This window comes from Candoia aspera, chromosome 8 (genome assembly GCF_035149785.1).
Source record: "Candoia aspera isolate rCanAsp1 chromosome 8, rCanAsp1.hap2, whole genome shotgun sequence".
Taxonomy (NCBI): Eukaryota; Metazoa; Chordata; class Lepidosauria; order Squamata; family Boidae; genus Candoia; species Candoia aspera.
This window is the reverse complement of record NC_086160.1, coordinates 67879551-67899142: the sequence shown is the minus strand read 5'-3', so window position 1 is coordinate 67899142 and position 19592 is coordinate 67879551. Positions and strand designations below refer to the sequence as shown.

General features: G+C 40.9%; 1 protein-coding gene across 1 annotated transcript in view; it reads right to left on the bottom strand.

Annotated features, from left to right (window-relative positions):
* Positions 1 to 19592, bottom strand: part of ANTXR2 (ANTXR cell adhesion molecule 2) — a 134204-nt gene that overhangs the window by 41122 nt on the left and 73490 nt on the right. Inside the window, exons 14-16 of the mRNA XM_063310767.1 lie at positions 18092 to 18184; positions 14981 to 15148; positions 12004 to 12084 (exon numbers count right to left, since the gene is read on the bottom strand). Coding sequence (XP_063166837.1) covers positions 12004 to 12084; positions 14981 to 15148; positions 18092 to 18184 — 342 coding nt within the window. The remainder of the gene's footprint in view (positions 1 to 12003; positions 12085 to 14980; positions 15149 to 18091; positions 18185 to 19592) is intronic.

The window sequence follows — 19592 nt, the reverse complement described above, 5'->3', positions numbered from 1 at the left end:
CATTTAGTGATGGTTCAGACTTATGACAATGTTGAAAAAACCAATTTACAACTGGTTCTCACACTTACGACCGTTGCAACATCCCTGCAGTCAGGTGATCACAATTTGGGCACTTGGCAACCAGTTCACATTTCTAACTGTTGCCGCGTCCCGTGATCACATGATCGCCATATTCGACCTTCCTGGCTGGCTTCTGGCAAGCAAAATCAATGGGGAGCCACGTGATTTGCTTAACCACCACGTGATTCACTTAACGCTTGTGGTGTTTCACTTAACAACCACTGCAAAAAGGTTGTAAAAATCAGGTCGGATTCTCTTAATGACCACTTTGCTTAGCAACTAGAATTCCGGTCTCAATTGTGGTCATTAAGTGAGGACTACCTGTTCTCTTAATCCTGGGAGGGTTAAGAAAGAATTTGCTGCTGAGAGCCACCCAGGCGAGCAGTTCTCATGTAAGACTGCAGAAAGGCTATGGATTTGCCAGAATCAGAGGAAGAGGGTGCAAACCTAATGGACCATGCTGGTTGAGAGTCTGATGGCCTACCACAGAGGCCAATGTGTCTGTCCGCTGACGGGCAAATTCCAGCAACAAAGGCCAACCATCTTCATCACCATGCAACACAAGATGACTTTGGGCAAGTGCCAAGTCCTAAAAGGATGAGTAAAATTAAGAGAAAACGGAAGATGGTTTCTCTTTTGCTTTTAGGAAGAAACAAACAAAAACCATTTTCCTGATTCTCTAGTAGGCAAATGGGTTTGACACTATTTAACAGGTGCCTTAGCACCTCTGTTTCATTGCCAACTGCCATTCATCAACTAATTCCCATTCCACTTGCACTCCTGCCAACAGACTCTTGAAATTCCTACAGCACCTGACCTTTGGACCTTATCTTCAACCAGTATCTGCATCTCTGACTCCCAGAACTTGGTGTTTTTTTCCCCTGTAAAACTACTTTAACAGCAGAAGAGTTTACACTGTCATCATTTCTCTGGTTCAGATGACTGACATGGCTTCAGTCATTTCTCGGATTTTTGTTAAAGACCTCCTGCATTGCTGTAATGATTTACGGCTTCTCTTGCGGTGCTGGTCTTTTCAACGTTGGCAATCAGCTTTGGCTCTGGATAATGGATTGGCACGTAACACCCTATTGTTTGCTTTGGCACAAGCCCTAAACGGAGCTTCATTTTGCCAGTCAACCATTTTGGTCTTCTTGTCTGCTAGTTTGCAACCAGGCAACTGGGTGCAAGACACAGATGAGATCACTTGCAAGATTTGGGCCTTTTTTCCCTAATATTGCAATGTTACTTTAATCTGAATGCTATGGACACTGTTTGGGGGGTGTCAGGCTACCTAGCACACATGAATGCCAGTTTCCAACTCATGTCTTAATAAAAGGGGGATGATTCAATAGGAGCTGACCTTCTTTAACTTCAGTTTCTAATTCATACCATGGCACAAGGCAGCACTCAATACCGACATTTATTCAGAGGCTGCTCTCACCCCAGAAAAAGACTTGTAGTATTTTATTAAGCAATCTGACACACGCTAGCAGCTGATAATGGGAAAAGGTTTCTCTCAGGAAGCCACTACATTCTTAAATAACAGAGAATATAAGATGCACTCAGCGGGGGCCTTATTTCATAGATCAAGTGTGCCATACGAAGAACTTTCTAAGGGGCACAGGTGATCACAGTTGGCACTAATGGCAAAAGAACAAGAACTGGTGAGTGAGTTTGGGCTCAAAGAGCTCTTTGCTTTCCCAAACCATGCAAAGGATCCAAGGGCAGAGTTCCAGTCATATTTCCCAAGAACGTACCATCACTCAATGGTGGAACACATGCTTTGACTACAGAAGGTCCAGGTTTAATTGCCATCACCTCCAACTAAAAAGGTCAGGCAGCAGATGACAGAAAGACTTTTACATGAAACCCTGGAGAGTTTCTGTCAATCAGAGCAAGCAACAGTCTGTTAAATGGGAAATAACCTCACCTTGTATAAAGCAACTTCTAACATACCAACCCTTGGCCTGTAAGGCCCAAAGCTCATGTCTGTCTGTGGTTGCCCACCTTCATACAACCCAAGTTATTAAAGAACCCAGCTTCACAGTTTTAAAGTCCCCAATTCTTCAGAAATATATCATCCTGATTACTTAGAAAATGCGTAGGATATTAGTGCTTCGGATAGCTTTTTTTTTTTAAGTACATTTGTATTTACAAAAAAGCAGATTTACAGATGCATGTACTGATCTTTCCTGGTTGCACAAAAAAAAAAAAATCGAGGGAGAAGGTAATAATGAAGAAGACAGATTTTGCGATTAGAGAAAAATCTTAGCGAGCACACACAGTAATTTCAAAATGTTAATAACTCAATTCTTTACTATTTCTCCCTCCCCCTCCCAACTTTTAGTAACTTAATGAAACCGTACTTCATTAATATGGGCTATGAGCATGCAAAAATTAATTGTGAAATTAATAAAATCACTAAGAGTTATAGTAGTACAATAAAAGGATGAGAAGAAGTAAAATTAAGTACCTACTTGAAACAAACTACCTCCTTTTGGCTCACATGCAAATGAATTTCTCTTGGCATTTCTTGAGCCAAGAGTTCTAGATATCAAGGAGCAAGTCTCCTTCTAGCTATCTCCAAGTTGATGCTTTCATACACACCAAATCACCATAATTTTCAGTCATCCAAGGCCATCCAAACTGCTGGTGAAAATTATGGGAGGCAGAGTCCAAGTAACATTTGCTAGGAACTGCAGTCTGGAAGATACTGGCTGGGGAAATGTAACTTACTGGAGCACTCACGTACCTGCCACAAATTGATTGGCTCATGCTCAGTGCGTATTAAGAAGCCCAGGACTTTGCTAGACACAGCTATTTCACAAGCTGAATTCCACATTGATGCATTGAGGGCACATTCTCAATAACCAATAATTCAAATGTACATGTTTTAGCTAATGAGCCAAATAAATCTGTTCTGAGGAGTATTAAGGCTGGTCATGAATATCACCTCCAATACGACCTATCAAAATATCTTTAATTTCATCAATGGCTGGTTTGTTGTACCTCATTTTCTATGTCCATACTTTTCAACCTCACACCCCATAGTCATACTACTTACATACTAAGTATTCATACCTTTTAACAACTTATATTTGATCCGTACTGTCTTCCAGTTGAAAACGCTATGACAATGGTGCTTACTCCCCTTTCTGTCATCATCGGATACATTTATCTGTTCCAAAACATCGTCTGCTGACTGTTTTTTAAGCTTTATAAGCAATCAGAACGTTCATAAATATGCCATAACACTTTAACAGATTAATCAGTGCATAGATGGAGCATGGAGAAAGGCACATTTGATTATACTAAATCAAGAGCTTTTGCAGTCAGTAGTTACTTAGGCTTCAGAAGCAACTGCCTGAACCCATCTCAAGCTTTCTTGGGACCAACTAGCACTCTACTCAGTGAGGATGTCCAAATAATAATTTCCCAATAAATAAAGACCTCTGATTTTACTAACAGTCAAACAAGGTACTCACTCATACTTACTATCTATTCCTTACAAAATCGTTAACAATAAAATAATGAGTTCATCCAAGTGGTCCCCTCAAGTCATTGACAGAGAAAGTATTTAATTTACAGTTAAAGAGAACTATCCTGAAACAGGCCTGGTTCTGGATGAAAATCTGTACACCAGCACTGAAATACCAAAACTGATGTGCCTGATCTCAAATTCAAGATGTTACGCAATCTGCAGCATTCTCTATACTAATAGCTGAGCCAAGCTGTGTTACTAGGAGCTACTGACAGATTGAAATAAATATGGATATTTATGTAAATTATTATATTTTGCATAGTGGCTGCAGATAGCTGTGCAAATGTATGTGTTCACCTCCATACATACATAAAGAGTTCCATATTTTCTATAAAGCAGTGTGCTTATGTGCTGAACAGACATAAAAATGGAGAAAGGTACACCAACTTTTATCTTAAAATGGCACATTTCTATTTACAGTTATAATTACTGATGATATAACACATTATTTTACTAACATTGACACTCAGTACAGATGACCATATGTGGACATGTATGTGCACCTATGCACAGATACTCATCTACATGTGTACCTCCTTCATATTTCCCAGTATTCATTATCTATATCCCAACATCTCAGTACAATTAAATACAGGTTTCATACAATTCAGGATTGTGGATCTCTTATAACTGAGAGGTAGTTCAATATTGTCACCAGAAAAAAATTAATTTTAAAAGGAGGGAGAAAGTAAGAAAGTAAAACAGAAAACCAACCACCAGGTCATTAACAGTGAGCCCTAAACTGGAATATTCCTTAAGAGATATTTCTGAAACATGTATGGAAACATACTTATTTTCAGAACATTTGTGAAATTTACCTGGAATGCGATATATTAACATGTGAACATCAACATTCACCTTTCTTTTTTCAACATTCATTATTTCTGTGTCCAAGTGTTATGTGTGTATGTCTTTAATCAACAAAAATCCTCATTCAGTCAGGGCTTTTAATACACTGTCAATAAATCCTGTATCTACACAAACACATCATAATTCATAAAAGAGCATCTGATGCTTCTATACAGACAGTGCATTAAGGACTTTCCTAATTAATAACCCAGATTAAAACGTCTTGGCAATCAATTAAGATTAATGACAGAAATCGCTCTCCATTTTCTGCATGCATGCCCCCCTTCTCCTCCCCAAATTGTTCCTGCCCCTTCCTAACATCCCCATCTCAGACTGTGAAAACCCCAGGATGTGAAACTTTAATCCTGTTATCTGCTCCCTTCTTCATCTGAAAAGCTTAGAGATTAACACAGCAGATAATATCGAATTTACAACCAGCCACTCGGACAGCTGCCCTATTTTCTGGAGTTAATGGAAAAGGAACTAATCTGGTTAAGAGCGTAAGACTAGTTCATAAATCTGGGTGCACAAGACAGTTAAAGCTGTCACATCTCCTCTGGAGGGGAGCAGCTGAATTAAACTGTCAGGTTCCTACATGCTGTTTCTGGAAGGGTAGGAAGCCCTTTGGTAAACTGGACTAATGAGATACTTGGCATTAGCATAAACCATGTCAGTTCCCAATACTGTAGGTCATAATCACTATGTTGGAATCAGGGAGCTTGCATTTTATGATTGAGCACAGTTATACATAGAAGTCATCTCATGTCCCAAGAGCATCATTTCAATTAAATACGAGTGTTTTGTTCCCATCTGCCTTGTAGTGGGACACTGCTGAAACGTAAAAGTGAGAGAAAAAGAGAGATAGCAATTTCAAATATTGGAGTAGATGTGGTACTGCTGTGAAGCAGGCAACACTGTATTCTTTAGTCTTTAGACTGTGGATCCTAGTTTGGGTAGAACAGTATGAATTAGCTTGAGGTAAAAGAAACTGAGCTTTTGACATTCTAGCCACAATGCATTAAAACTGCCCAGTGTTAGTACAGAATACTGCGTATGACTTAGGTAGGACTAAGACTGGAAATCTAGTCTGCTCAATCTTATTAAAATGTGTTATGTGAAAGCCTTGGTTGACGTTATGGAGTTTGCAGGCGAGGAAGGAGGGGGCGCCTTCCAGGGGAAAAAACGCACTCACAGTGTAGAAGACCTTGGGTGCCTGGCCAAGGTCAGGGAGGACCCGCCTTAGAGTTTCTGGAGTTTTTCCCTTAGAGCCTGCTAATTTTGCTCAGTTTGGCAAGATTTTGTTTGTATGGTAGAAACAATAAAGACTAGCGCTTCATTCCTGGCTGTGTAGATTCTTCCCCTTAACCCTGACAGTCGAATAAAGTCTAAAGAGACAGTAGAAGTGAATATTCATGGGCCCCTACCTTGATAACCATGTCATATGGAAGACTGGGACTGGAATGTAAGAGGACCATGCATTAAAGAATATGAACTTATTTCTTTTATTGGCAAATTAATAATGAAATGAACCGATAAAAAGAAAGAAAGAAAAACAGAAATGTTATATGTTTGTGAAACTAAGGGATGGGGGAAGAATAAATCGATCGGAAATGGAGGCGGAGAGATTTGTGGATTTGATAAATACATGCATGGAACTGAAGGATTAATTATCAGTGAAAGTACTAAAACGTGAGTCAGAAAGTATGAATTAGAGTCATCTAGATTGTTGTAGTTTGTATAAAATAAGGAATTCAACAGTGGATCATAGTGGGGCGTCTGCTCCTGTGACTGGTGATAACAACAACATTGAAAAAATCAGGGATAAGTTTGGGGGGAAACTGTGCAACGTTCTGAATGAATGAAGTGCTGGGAAAACTATATTCTGTTAAATGACATGAATGAATGATGGAAACGAGTACTGAAAGCATACTGAAAAAGTGACTGGGCCATTCAATCATAAACAATTATAAGGATATTATGTAACAGTTTAGTTCAATAATAAAAATAAGAAAGAGCTGGGGAAAAGTAAGATTAAGGCTGGAATTTGTTTTACAAACCTGGAGCTACCAGCCTTGGGATAAGAATTGATGAACTTTTGTTAGATACTAAGAGGTAAAAAATAGATTGAAGAATATGAATTTATCCTCTAACATTACCTCTTATGCTCTTAGGCTCAGTCAATGTGTTCAGTAGGCGACAGGACCAAATATCCTATCTGAGCTTTCTAAAATCTTTCATAAACCTGTTTCAATCACTAATCTCCATGAACCAATTCTGAAAGGACACTGGGGCCACCACCACCACCACCACCACCTTTCCTGAGAAATTGACCCTTCCTGGTGTAGTGCGTGAGTAGGGAGCAGATGTCACACTGGGTCACAAACCAGGAGAAGATAAGCTGCGTTTTCTATTTTTTTTAAAAAAAAATTAGCCTCCAAAGATCATATAAGATGTCACTAGTGAAGCAGAGACGTCATGTTTACATTTTGCCTCTGATTTGGGAGTGATTTTTCGGATGCAAAACAGGTGTATTACACTTTTTGGGGTAAGAGGCACCCAAAAGCCTCTCTTTTGAAAACTGGTGGTTGGGGTGGCCTAATCTTTCTATGAGAACCCCAGAGATGGGGCTGGAAGACCACATGCAGCTTACAAAGGTCTCCAAATTGCATTGGCTGATTTGCTCAATACACTAAACCCATCCAAACAAAACCCAGGGTACATATGCACTACTCATGAAACCATGTTGTTGTTTATTCGTTCAGTCACTTCCGACTCTTCGTGACTTCATGGACCAGCCCACGCCAGAGCTTCCTGTCGGTCGTCAACACCCCCAGCTCCCCCAGGGATGAGTCCATCACCTCTAGAATGTCATCCATCCACCTTGCCCTTGGTCGGCCCCTCTTCCTTTTGCCCTCCACTCTCCCTAGCATCAGCATCTTCTGCAGGGTGTCCTGTCTTCTCATGATGTGGACAAAGTATTTCAGTTTTGCCTTTAATATCATTCCCTCAAGTGAGCAGTCTGGCTTAATTTCCTGGAGGATGGACTGGTTTGATCTTCTTGCAGTCCAAGACACTCTCAGAATTTTCCTCCAACACCACAGTTCCAAAGCATTGATCTTCCTTCTCTCAGCCTTCCTTATGGTCCAGCTCTCGCAGCCATATGTTACTACGGGGAACACCATTGCTTTAACTATGCGGACCTTTGTTGTCAGTGTGATGTCTCTGCTCTTAACTATTTCATCGAGATTTGTCATTGCTCTTCTCCCATGAAACCATACTTTGAGCAAAACTGGACCACTGCATAAGACCAGACAACCACAAAACATTCTATGTGGGGCTACCCTTGAAGATCACTCAGAAGCTACAGCTGGTACAGAATGTAGTGGGCAGATCACTGGTCAGGGCAACCCACTTCTGTAGAATTGCATCTATTCTAAGGCTGCTGCACTGACTACTGGCCAGCTCCCAGACTCTAGCCTATGACGGTGAGGTACCGGAATATGTTAGGGACTACCCCGACATGAGATAAGAGAGGGATTAGCTAGAAGGCAGTACTTCTCAGTAGTAGCCCCTATGCTATGGAATATACAGCGATAACATCTGGCCCTAAGCCTGTTCAAATTCTGAAAGGCCTTTTAAAACCATTTTATTTGGATGGGTCTTTGCTCGTAAGAGATTGTGGGTGGCCATCCAGGTATAGAATTACTGAGTGTTTTATGTTATTATGGTTGCATTATTATGTTCCCTTTGTTATGCACTGTCTCAAGACTTTTTGATCGGGGCAATCTACAAATATTGTGTGTGTGTGTGTGTAAATAAATAAATAAACAAACAAGCAAATAAATGTTTTCTTAAGTGGCAATAAGTTTTCAGTCCTGGCAAATCCCAGACAGAAGAACTAGCAAAACCCCAGAAAAAAATGTGAGTAATTTAGGTGTCTGTGTGTCAATCCTGAACTCATAAATCAACTTGCATGAGCCAGCTCAGATTAGCAGCAAAGGAACCTCATGCTCACACTGAACTTCATGCCAAGTTTCTGTCTACGGTTGCCCCAACCCCCTTGAAAGAAGCACCGAGGAAGAGGCAGAAAAGAACAGCCGACGCCATCTTTTTTAACAGCGTGACAAGATGTCGCTGCGACAATGCCTAAAAACCCAAGCGATTGCGGTGGGGTAGCAATGTGGTCCGAAGGTGAACAGAACCTCAATTAAATTCAAGGAGCACTTTATGACTCTTTTTTTTTTTTTTAACAAAACAACTCCAAAAGTATCACACACTTTCTTCTCCCCTCTTCTTCTCTCCTGACTTGAAACAAACAGCCAGGGTCCCTGTGGTGGTGTACCACTTATAAATTACCTTCTTGGTGCTCCAAAATAAAATTAACATCCAGCCCAAACACACTTTGAAAAGACGAGCTCCTGTGGATGACTCCCAGATGTTTGATGGAAGGCCTTCAAAAGAGTTCACAGCTTAATGTAAGCGAAGCACAGGGGGACTTGGATCTCCACTTTCCATCCTCCGTTACTCCCTGGAAATTTGGTGGCAGATGTTACCACGTTCCATTTCTCTGTAGTGGCTCTCTCTCCTTCTCTCCCCACCATTACGGAGTCAAACTACATTAGATCTGTTCTATTTGTGCCTCGGGCAAGTTTGGGAGTGCAGCTGTGTCCATCTCCACTCTACCTTTCGTGTTTCAGCCCTGCCTCGGGCAGCAAATGTGAGACCAAACAATACTGTTCTTCCTCCTTAACTACATCTGCTGACAACCCAGAGGTCTCACTGCAGGCCGGTGTGGACCTAAGCCTCTGCTTGGAACAGAAGTCAGCGACAACCTGCTAACTCACACCTGTACAAGCCGCTCTCACCTCACCAAGTGCCAGCTGAAAAATTTATGACTCCAAGGGGTTCCATCCGCAATCAAAGCCTGTCTGATCAATGGAAGGCAGCTCTCAAACCAGGCCAGCCTCCCCATTAATAGCTGGCATTTGTAAGAAAAGAACCAAAAGAGGAGGGAGAAGGGTTTTTCTTCTCTGATTCTTCATGCTTCAACTTCAATGGGCTGACTGAGGCCTGGAATTCAAATGGGGCAAGTGCAGAGATGGGTGGCAAGGACCCATTTTGCTTCGGTTGCATTTCAGCATCATGGGAAGGGAAGGCTCCATTTCCTGATTTATAGTCACACAAGGTACTGAAGCCATTTCTGTACTGAGGAACTTATGAATACACAAATAAATTTTCCTTCAGGGTATAAAATATGGATTTTCCCCAGACAGGAACTATGTTTTTACAACACAGCAAATCACAACTTAATATCTGACTTCTTAGCTAGCCAAGCCAATGTCCTGCAGTTACCTGAAAAGGCTGTTTTTCTTTTCTTTTCTTTTTCTCCCACCAAATTTTTACCTGTGAAATGGGCAAGGGGGCCCTCTTAGATTGGCTGGCGCCATGCCCAAGGGTGGATGGAGTTTTTTGCCCTCTGAGGTAGATGTGGTAATGTATTTCTACTCCTTTCCACCTTCTCTTTCTTCTTCTCCTTTTCTTCGATTACTTCAACTATATTAAACATTGATGATTGATTATCTATTATTTGATGTTTATAACTATATTAAACATTGATGATTGATTATCTATTATTTGATGTTTATAACTATATTAAACATACGCTGTTATTTACTTTATACATTGCCAAAGTCCTCTTTTTTCCCATGATAGTCTTAAGAAATGTATTTTATTTATTTAAGTTCGTTAGGTTTATTTTCTGCCTCATCCTCTCAACATGTCAGTATTATGTAGAGTACGCACAGAAATTGTCAACTCTTGTGACACGGAAGTCAAGGAACAGCAGGTCAATTGACAAAATTTAAACTAGTCAACCGAAGAGACAATTCTAAACCTTTACTAACCTAGAGCTGAAACAAAATTCCTTTGGGTTTAGGGTGGTTGTTTGTTTGTTTCTTATTTAGGAGCTTCTCTTTTTTCCATTTCTTACGTTAGGGGCTCCAGAGTTGCCACGGTGTATGTGATAGGTGACATCCAGTTCAGTGGTGCTTCTTTGTCAATGGGGGTGAGGGGATATGGGAAGGAAGAGTAAGTGACTCAACTACAAAATCATAAATGCGATCCAGTTATTTAACGAGAAATCGATTTGTGAAATCATGTCTCCCCCACAACTTTGTTTCCCTGAACTATTTCATTGATCCTTTTTCAGCAGGTTTACTTGGAAGTAGTAATTGGTTTCAACAGAGCTTCTCGCTGATTAGACTTGGAGAGAATTGGCCAGTTAATGTCCAGTTCCACCACCTGCCTCTGAAAGCGCTGGCTGGCATGAATGAAACATGTTCAGGGTTTTGAAAGATATCCGAGTCTTGCTTTTAACTTGTTCAGTTTTAAAAGCAATGTTACTGAACACTGAAACCTTGATGAATTCTCCCTTAAAGAGTCTTTGAAAGCTGTGCTAACTTTCCAGCTGCTTTCGTTTGCAGTTCCATGCTTTTTAACATACTTTGTGAAAGTTTATACACAAGGATGTTAAAATCGCCGAGAATCCTTACCTAGTAATGCCAACATTATTGACAAATTTCATCCCTGATTGATCAGGATATACAATCTAGGAAGTCTGTCTTATAATCCTCAAACACGACAAAATCGAAAATCAGGAACAAATCTCCACTTTAAGGTGTACCCTAGCTTGCCCACAACTTGGCACCCTCCAGATGTGTTTGAATGGCAACTCACAGATTCCTGCTGACCAAGTATTCTAAAGGTTGCAAGCTCAAAGTAACTAGAGGGCACCGAGCTGAAAAAGGTTGTCATACACAGTTCCCTTCTTCGGGTAATAAGTCCTGATTCATACGTGCAAGGAGAGCCACGTGGACAGCATTATGAAATGGCAAGCACCAGCTGGAACCCACAGGGCTGCTCCCTAGATTTCCAAGCACCATATAAGAAATTACTACTGATGTTTGAAGAGTGGGGCAGAGGGGGAAGCTTGAATAGTAGTTTTGGATGTTGTGGGAGGAGAAATAAGGTTAGTTCATAATTTACACAGCAGATGAAGAATTACACCTAGCGGAGAATTGGTTTTACCCCCATTCCTTCTCTTCACCACAGATAACATCTTGCATCTCCTATTCCCAATCCCCTGCTTTCAGAACTCATTGTCAATGCAGTTTTCATAATTCCTGATCAGTGCTGTTCACCACTGGAGTGGTCTAAAAGGCCAGTAGATAAGCAAGCAAGTAGTAAAACATCTGGAAGTGCTAGACTGAGGAATGCCATGCTATGTAAAATAGTGAAGGAGGAATGCCATCCTAATATGGTGCTCTCCTAAGATACTCAAATTACAATTCTGTGCCAATGTTCCAGCAAAGGAAAAGGAAAAGGTGTTCACATCATACAAGATGTTCACAGTAGGGGGGAGAAGATACAGACACACTCCTCTACCATTAGAAGTTTCTTCCCTTGCATCTAAAGCACTCCCAGGAAGCTCAGATGCTGATGTGCACACCCTTCTATGTGCTAAGAAAAGCTTTCAGGCACATATGTTCACCAACCTCATCTCCTTGCTGCGGTCGCATCAAAGACACTCTGTCGTACTGCCGCCTCAACAAAGCCCACAGGGCATCGAGTCGACCCTGTAAAGAGGAACCCAAGAAGACTTTTGATTATTTGGCAGAGATGAGAACCATTCCCCAACCCATTAACCATCCCTGAATATGTCTCAGGCATCATCTCCAGCCAAATGACACTGTAGGACAGCAATTGCTCCTTAAATGGGATGCTATTAGGTATAAATTCTCTTTAATGGGAACACATTGAGCCAGTGATGCATGAGTAAGTAAGTAGTTCTTAACAGTGTGTTAAATGAGTTGGAAATTCTAAGTTCTGGGCTTTTAAAACATACAGACCAAGATCAAATAAAGCTTTTCAAGTAATCCTAAACTCATTTACTCAAAATACTTGGTTCAAGGGGGCTTACTTTCAAATAAGTGAATTCAGGATTTCAACCTAAGTATCTTCCTGGTCTTGACTAAAGGCAGTTTAATATCTCTGTTCAAGTGGAATTTTATCTAATGAAAACAAGGAATGATTGGTTGAAGGAAGTTCCTTTAGATGTAAATGGCAAGAAATAGTTTAAAAACCCAATAAAAGACAGTAGGGTTATTTTTTAATAGCTTCTTTGTTCAATTTTGTACAACATAACATTAGATAGCTGGAAAAATATTCAGATGATATAAACTAACAGTGTGATATTATTAGCATTCTTCTATATCCATATAATGTAAGATCAAATAAACTGTATTAATAGGTCACCATAACAGATAACGTATTTGCTGAAGAACTGGATATACATTGACAACTTTTCCTGAAAGATCTTTATTGACTTACTTCTCCCTTTCCATAATTTTTCATAGTCAGCTAAGTACCATTGTCTACACCTTTCACCACTGTACAGTATCTTTTTAATAGGCAGACAATTCCACTAATAACTGGTATGCTCATGTTAAAGCATTTGGTAACATTACCTAGCATTATCCCCTAATCTGAAGAAATAGCTAAAATGTAATCAATGGAGAAAGATGATATATTCTTTTGTAACTTGGAAAACCTATTTCCATGCTGATGAATTGAACTGCCTTCCTACCAAATGGAGTGCAAACGTACAGTGTATATTCCTTTATCACACCACTAGCAAGTCTCCAGCACATCAGGAAACATTGTGGTTACTTCTGCAATTTTGACTAGAGTGACAATATTGCTTATCTTATATAGTGAAATAGTTATCTCTGACTGGTACATCTAACAGAGAGTGGATGGTAAGGATGAAGACGATGATCATCATCATCACTATTCAGAGTCAACACATCTTTCTTCCTAAACTCTATCAAATACCACCAGCTCATCTCCCTTTTGCTCAGTTTAGCAAAGATGAACACCTCAGTATTTTTGTAGATTTTCCTTTCTTTTTAATACTATGTTAAGTCTATTTTAGGGTGTTGTCCTCCTGTGACGGTGCTGTTAGAATAAACATGGGAGCAAAGCAGACATCAGGGCCTGTTGCAGAGACTGGTTCTCATGTTAGCATCATCCTTCTGTTGTTTCTTGTTGCTTGTGAGAACCTGCGTCAGGGTGCAGGGTTGTCTATATGCAAGAATGAGCCTGCCAGCCAGTATCTAAGAAGATGTAGTGTCATTGTTCAGTATGGGCTGTACCTTATAATTATGTGTTTGAGTGGCTTGAACTGTGAGCTGTAGGTGACAGCCAGTGGTGTTCTGTTGTTCTGTTGTTGCAGTCTGTCTTTTGATCAGTCTTCTCTGGGAATTGATCTGGCTCTCTTTAGTTGTCTATTGATCTCACTGAGTGAACATGATCTCCTGAATCCCTGGTTTAATTCCATCAGCTGAGCATCTCTATCAAGTAGGTCAAAAGAAATGCACTTATAGTGTAGAGCCTAGCTACAGATGATAGATTCCGTGGTGTATTCTGGATGGAAGTTGAAAGTACGTACTGTAGGTATGCATGGTGATCTGCAGGTTTCCTGCCCTGTACAGAACGGTGTGTATGTGTCCATTGTGTAGTTTTACTGTGACATCATGGAAGCAGACACATTCTGTACATCAAGGCTGAGACTGATGGTAGGATGGAAGTTGTTGCAGTCTTTGGTAAGAGATTCATTTCCATGAGTCCATGGTAATATGTCAACGAATCTCAAGTAAAGGAGGGGTTTTGGAGGTAAGAGTTGAGAAAGTGTTGTTCTAGGTCAGCCATGAAGTCGTTGCCAATTTGTGGTGCTCTGAGTGTGCTCATGGCTGTGGCACTGATTTGCAGGTATATATAACTGCTAAAATGGTGCTATTAGGGAGACTGGCAATGGAATTCAGTCTTCTAAGGAAGTCTGTGATGCTGCTTATTTGGCTGGGAGGGCTGGTGGAATAAAGTCTGAATACAGAGTCCATGAAACCCGCTGTGTTCCAGCTGTGATGGTTGCAATGCTTGAAACAATGGGATGGCCCAGGGCGCCTGGTTGGTGTATTTTGGAATGCAGCTAGGAGATGCTGGCCAGGGCTGCAGAAGTGACTCCATGAAGATATACAGGCCAGGCTGAGCAAGGATTAGAGAGTCAATGCAACTTGTACACCCCTTCCCTTCATGCTCTTTCTTGAGCTTTCTTCCAAGTACTGCTTCTTCCTGATGCAGACCTGTCCGACTCCCAGTGTTGGAGTGTAAGTAGAAGAAGTCCCAGAACTAAGTCACCGAGCCAAAGGGATGGACTCCACTGAGAGGACAGAGCTCTCTGTAGGAAAGCTGACAAATAAAAATCTAGGCTCCCAGTATATCCACCTGCCAAGGACCTTCTTATCTTCTGCAGCTGTTGACAGCTTTGTCAAAAGTTGGGCTTAAAGATATTTTCCTCTTTTGAACATTACAAGTGTCTAGGCTGCCCAGCTGTTTTGAGATCAGCCATGATTTGACCCATAATACAAGTACAAAGCCAACATGGTATTCAACGGTGAAGGATTTATCACGTACCTTGATAGGTGTGTACCATTTTTCCTGGGAGGGCAATGAGGTAGGCTTTGGTTTCAGCGGTCTAGGTAGAACCGGCTCATCTAGTTCATCAGGGAGTTTCACCACTGCATTCTTCGCTTTCTCTAGTCGGGCTCCTTCTTCAGTTGATCCTTTGTCACCCCAACGAACCTGAAGAAAGCAGGTCTCTGTATCAGACTAGCCATGCACATGAACACAAGACGCTTGCTCCCCTTATCATTTAGAGTCAATGTAGCTATATTTATTGGTCAGTCAAGTATAACTCTCCAGAAAATATTCCCATACTTAGTATGGATATTATTGTTCTATTTCAGTGTTCCCCAATCTGGAACTCTCCAGATATGTGTCATGTCCCACACAGCTGGGCAAGACCAGGAAAGCAAGAACTTCACAGATTTCAGGAAGGGATCTTTAATGCTCATCTGGGATAGACTACTGCAATCCACTCTACATGGGGCTACCCTTGAAGAGTATCCGGAAGCTACAGCTGGTGCAAAATGCAGCTGCGTGGGTGATCTTAGGTATTCCAAGATCAGCACATGTCACCCCTTGCTCCGCGAGCTGTATTGGTTGCCAGTATGCTTCCGGGTCCAATTCAAGGTGTTGGTTATCACCTTTAAAGCCCTACATGGCACAGGGCCAGGTTACCTAAGGGACCGTCTCCTCCCCATCATATCAACCCATCCCTCCCGGTCATGCAGAGAGGGCATGCTACAGACCCTGTCTGTAAGAGAACTCCATCTGGCGGGGTCAGGAGGCGGGCCTTCTTGGCAACAGCCCCTGCCCTTTGGAATATCCTTCCCCCAGAAGTGAGATTGGTTCCCTCCCTCCTGGACTTTAGGAAACAACTAAAGATCTGGTTCTGTCATCATGCCTGGGGCGGGAGAGAGAGTAGTCATTCCTGGGGATGGCTAGTCTCTTAGAAGGACCTGCTCTGCCTGCAAATCACAGAGAACTTTTAGCCATCAGGTTATTATATTTATTTTATTATGTATTATAGCATTTTATAGTTTTATATTTCGCTTATTTATGTTTTACTGTAAACCGCCCAGAGTCCCTTGTGGGAGATGGGTGGTGATAAATTTGATTGATTGATTGATTGATAGATAGATAGATAGATAGATAGATAGATAAATAAATAAAATACGGCATCCTACAGGAGGAATTTCCCAGCCTCATTGATAGTGAGTTAATTAAGGCAGGGTCTCTCTGAATACTTTGAGATGCTTTTTCCCAGATGTCTTCCTACCTGGGCTGAACGACCTTTTATAAGATAAACTATCATCTGACTTGTCTGCTTCTCTCTTTCACAGCTCCCCCACAATCTTTCTCAAGACGTTGAAACTGTAAAACCCCAAACTATAAAGAAGCAAGAAGCAAGCTTAACAAGATTCAGAGAGAAGCAGTTTTGATGCCCTAGGAATTCCGAGAGTGTCTGGATTTAAATTGGGATTCATCCAGCCTGACATGCTCTACACCTAAGCCAATGTTACTATCCCAGTTGAGGACCTGAGGCTAAGCTAAGAGATAATGGCTTGCCTATCTCTGCCTGCTACATGAACTCAGGAGTTCTGAATCATGTCAAAACTGCTCCAGCTGCAGAAGAAGCAGAGCTTCCAGTATAAATATCACCCTTGTAAGAGCACTTGGCTGGCATACAATGAGAATACTCATACAGTACTATATATATATATATATATTTTTTTCCCCCCCCCCAAACGATTAAAATTGACTTGAAAAGCCTTATTGTTTCTTTGGCATTCGATTGCCTGAAACAAGTCTCTCTGTTATTCAAGGTCCTAATGAAATGATGGAATCAGTTTTTGCTCAGCTATGGGAAGATCCCCAAAATTGTTCTATCTATGGGGGAACAAAAGTCCTACAGGGTACCCTTGCAGTCCAATTCATTAAAATAAAGTCGGTATGCTGTCAAAACTTATCAAGATCTTATCAAACTTCCTAAGTACTGACTTCAGTAGAGTCATAAGAAGAGTGACTTCTAATCCTTTAAAGATGCAATTTAGTCCTAAAAAGAGCTGGAATAATGAAAAATTCATCCAGTCTCTACAGTATATCCAGTTCCTAACAGTGGCCAATCGCATGCAACAATGAAGTCAATAAGTGAGACACAAAGGTAATAACTCAATGATAATCCACAGCAAATCATATTTGAAAATATGTATCTCTGATTGTATAATTTAGTTCTCTCTTAGGCCCAACTTCCATTAACTCATTCTTTAAGTTAGAGACAAACGTCACATCTGCAAGATATTCATTCTATATGTTGATAATGCACTGTACTGTCTTTCCTGGGTTCTTTTATACCTCTGTCAATGTCACTGAGTGATACTAGGTTATGGAAGACAACAAAATATATCTCCTCATCCACTTTTCTTCAAACTATTTCTGACCCTCAAATTTGCACTTTTAGGTTCTGAAATGAAACTTCTGAAAAAGAAGCAATGCTGAAGCAATATCATCTCAGAACAATAAAAATAATGGTAGCAATTGTTATTTATTCATTCTACCAGACATAACCACTCCTTTTGGATGAGCACGGCACGGCAAGTGTGGAGTTCCTGTAGAGGGTGGGTGAGGACCGATTCCCGCATCAGTGAAAAAACAGTGGACCACCCAGTGTATCCAATGAGGTCATCATCCTTTGCAGGCATTGATATAATTGCTATTCCACCTCAATTCCTGGAGGAGAACCCAAAGTCACAGCTGCTTTCTACCAAAAGTACTCAAGGCAGAGCACTTCATAATCATAAAACTATATAATTAATCAATAATACAACAGCCCCAAAGAGGCTGCTTCATCTCTTGACATTTTACGTTCTTCCAAATCCATCAGATTCCATGGAAGCTGCATAATGTTCTGCTATAATCGCCAACTGAACCTAACAATTCAGACGGTTCAGCTGCTGCCCCACCAAAGAAGAAGCCCAGTTGCTCTGGCTTAGCTTCATATCCAGCAATACAACACAATGGTAGCTGTCAGTATGTCCCATCCAAAATATGAAGCTGCCTCCCCCTCAACTCATATGAGATGTTACATCTCATACTGCGGTACTCACACTCTTTAATACTGACCTCCATTCTTTTGATTCCACCAACTCCTCGTCCACCATAGTAGGAAGCATCCACTGTTGGCCATTTTTTTGAAGGCAAAGGATCTTCTTCCTCCTGAGAAAAATCCAAGAGCATTTGGGGGGTGGGGGTGGGAGAGTTAATTTCGGTTTTTGAAAAGGTAACAAAATTCCTCTTAAACGTCTAAAACCAATTTTCTTGCAGGCAACTTTTTCCTAAGAATGATATGAGACAAAATAGTGAAAAGCAAAGGAAGATATTAAGGACAATGGGCTATACCTCTGGCATTTAATATAAATGTCAATGTTCGTTGAGAAGCTTCCTACCTATTGCACACATATTTTGAACTACATGGTTAATAATCTTGAAATATTAGTTCTACTGCAAGCTAAGAAACAGTAGAAAACCTGTTGCTTTTTAATTTTTTCATTATAGGAGGTTTTTTAATTCCCCCAACAAATTAAACAAGATTGTCAACAACACATATAGCACAGCTTAAATATAGTCTTTAACAAACCTTCATGATTTAAAATGTTTCCATTAAACAAAGACACAAAATCTACAGCAAAGATACCAAAATCTGTGTCATAGCTATAGCTGAAATGTGTTATGGACCAACAAAGTTCTGCAGTCTGCTACCCTTCTAATTTGAGGGACTTAACTTCTAGAATTCAGTCCATATGGCCATTCTGGCTGGGAACTTTGGGATTTGCAGTCCAACATACCAGGAGTGCATCAGGTTATGAAATGCTCTCATGAATCCTCTAAATGTTGATTTAAAAAAAAATGGTAAAGATTCCTTGAGTTGAGCTGAACGACTGGTGACTATCTCTGTACTTTTCTCATCAATCATTGGAAGTGGTTTGCTAATGCCTTCTTCCAGGAATGTGAAATTTCTGCATCCAGAAAGAAGACTAGTTTCTTTGCTTCAAATAATACCCATTTAAAAATTGGAGATATGCCTTACAATTCACTGAGAATGTGCTAAGTGGCACAACACAGGCACCCACAGACCCTCCCTCCTTTTGCAAAGCAACATCCCACAGTATAAGCCCCGCCTCTTTGGGGCATTGGTGTGATGTCACAATGCATGTACAAAAGAGGCAGGGCTTGCATTACAATGGTGCAACACTCCTTTCATCCATCTTCCCCTTGTTGGCTCCCCCACAGATCCCACTGGGAGACAAACAATCTTTTTCAGTGTAACACTTCTTTGCAAGGTCATCTTAAATTAAGGCTTATTTCCTGCCCTTCAGTATGATATCTGCCTATTTTTCTGATCCACCTTTCAAGATGCAGTCCTAGCAAAATATGCTGCATGTTTCGGCCTGTGCTGCCCATTTTCATAATGAACAAAATGCATGCATCACTAAGTCAATTCAAATCTGTGCATGCTGGGGTGGGCAAATTGCAATCCACTAGTCACCCCTGTCTCATCTGGGGTGGACAGCATGAGGGGAAAAGAGAACTGCTGCTCTTTGGACTGCCCTTGCTTGAAACAACA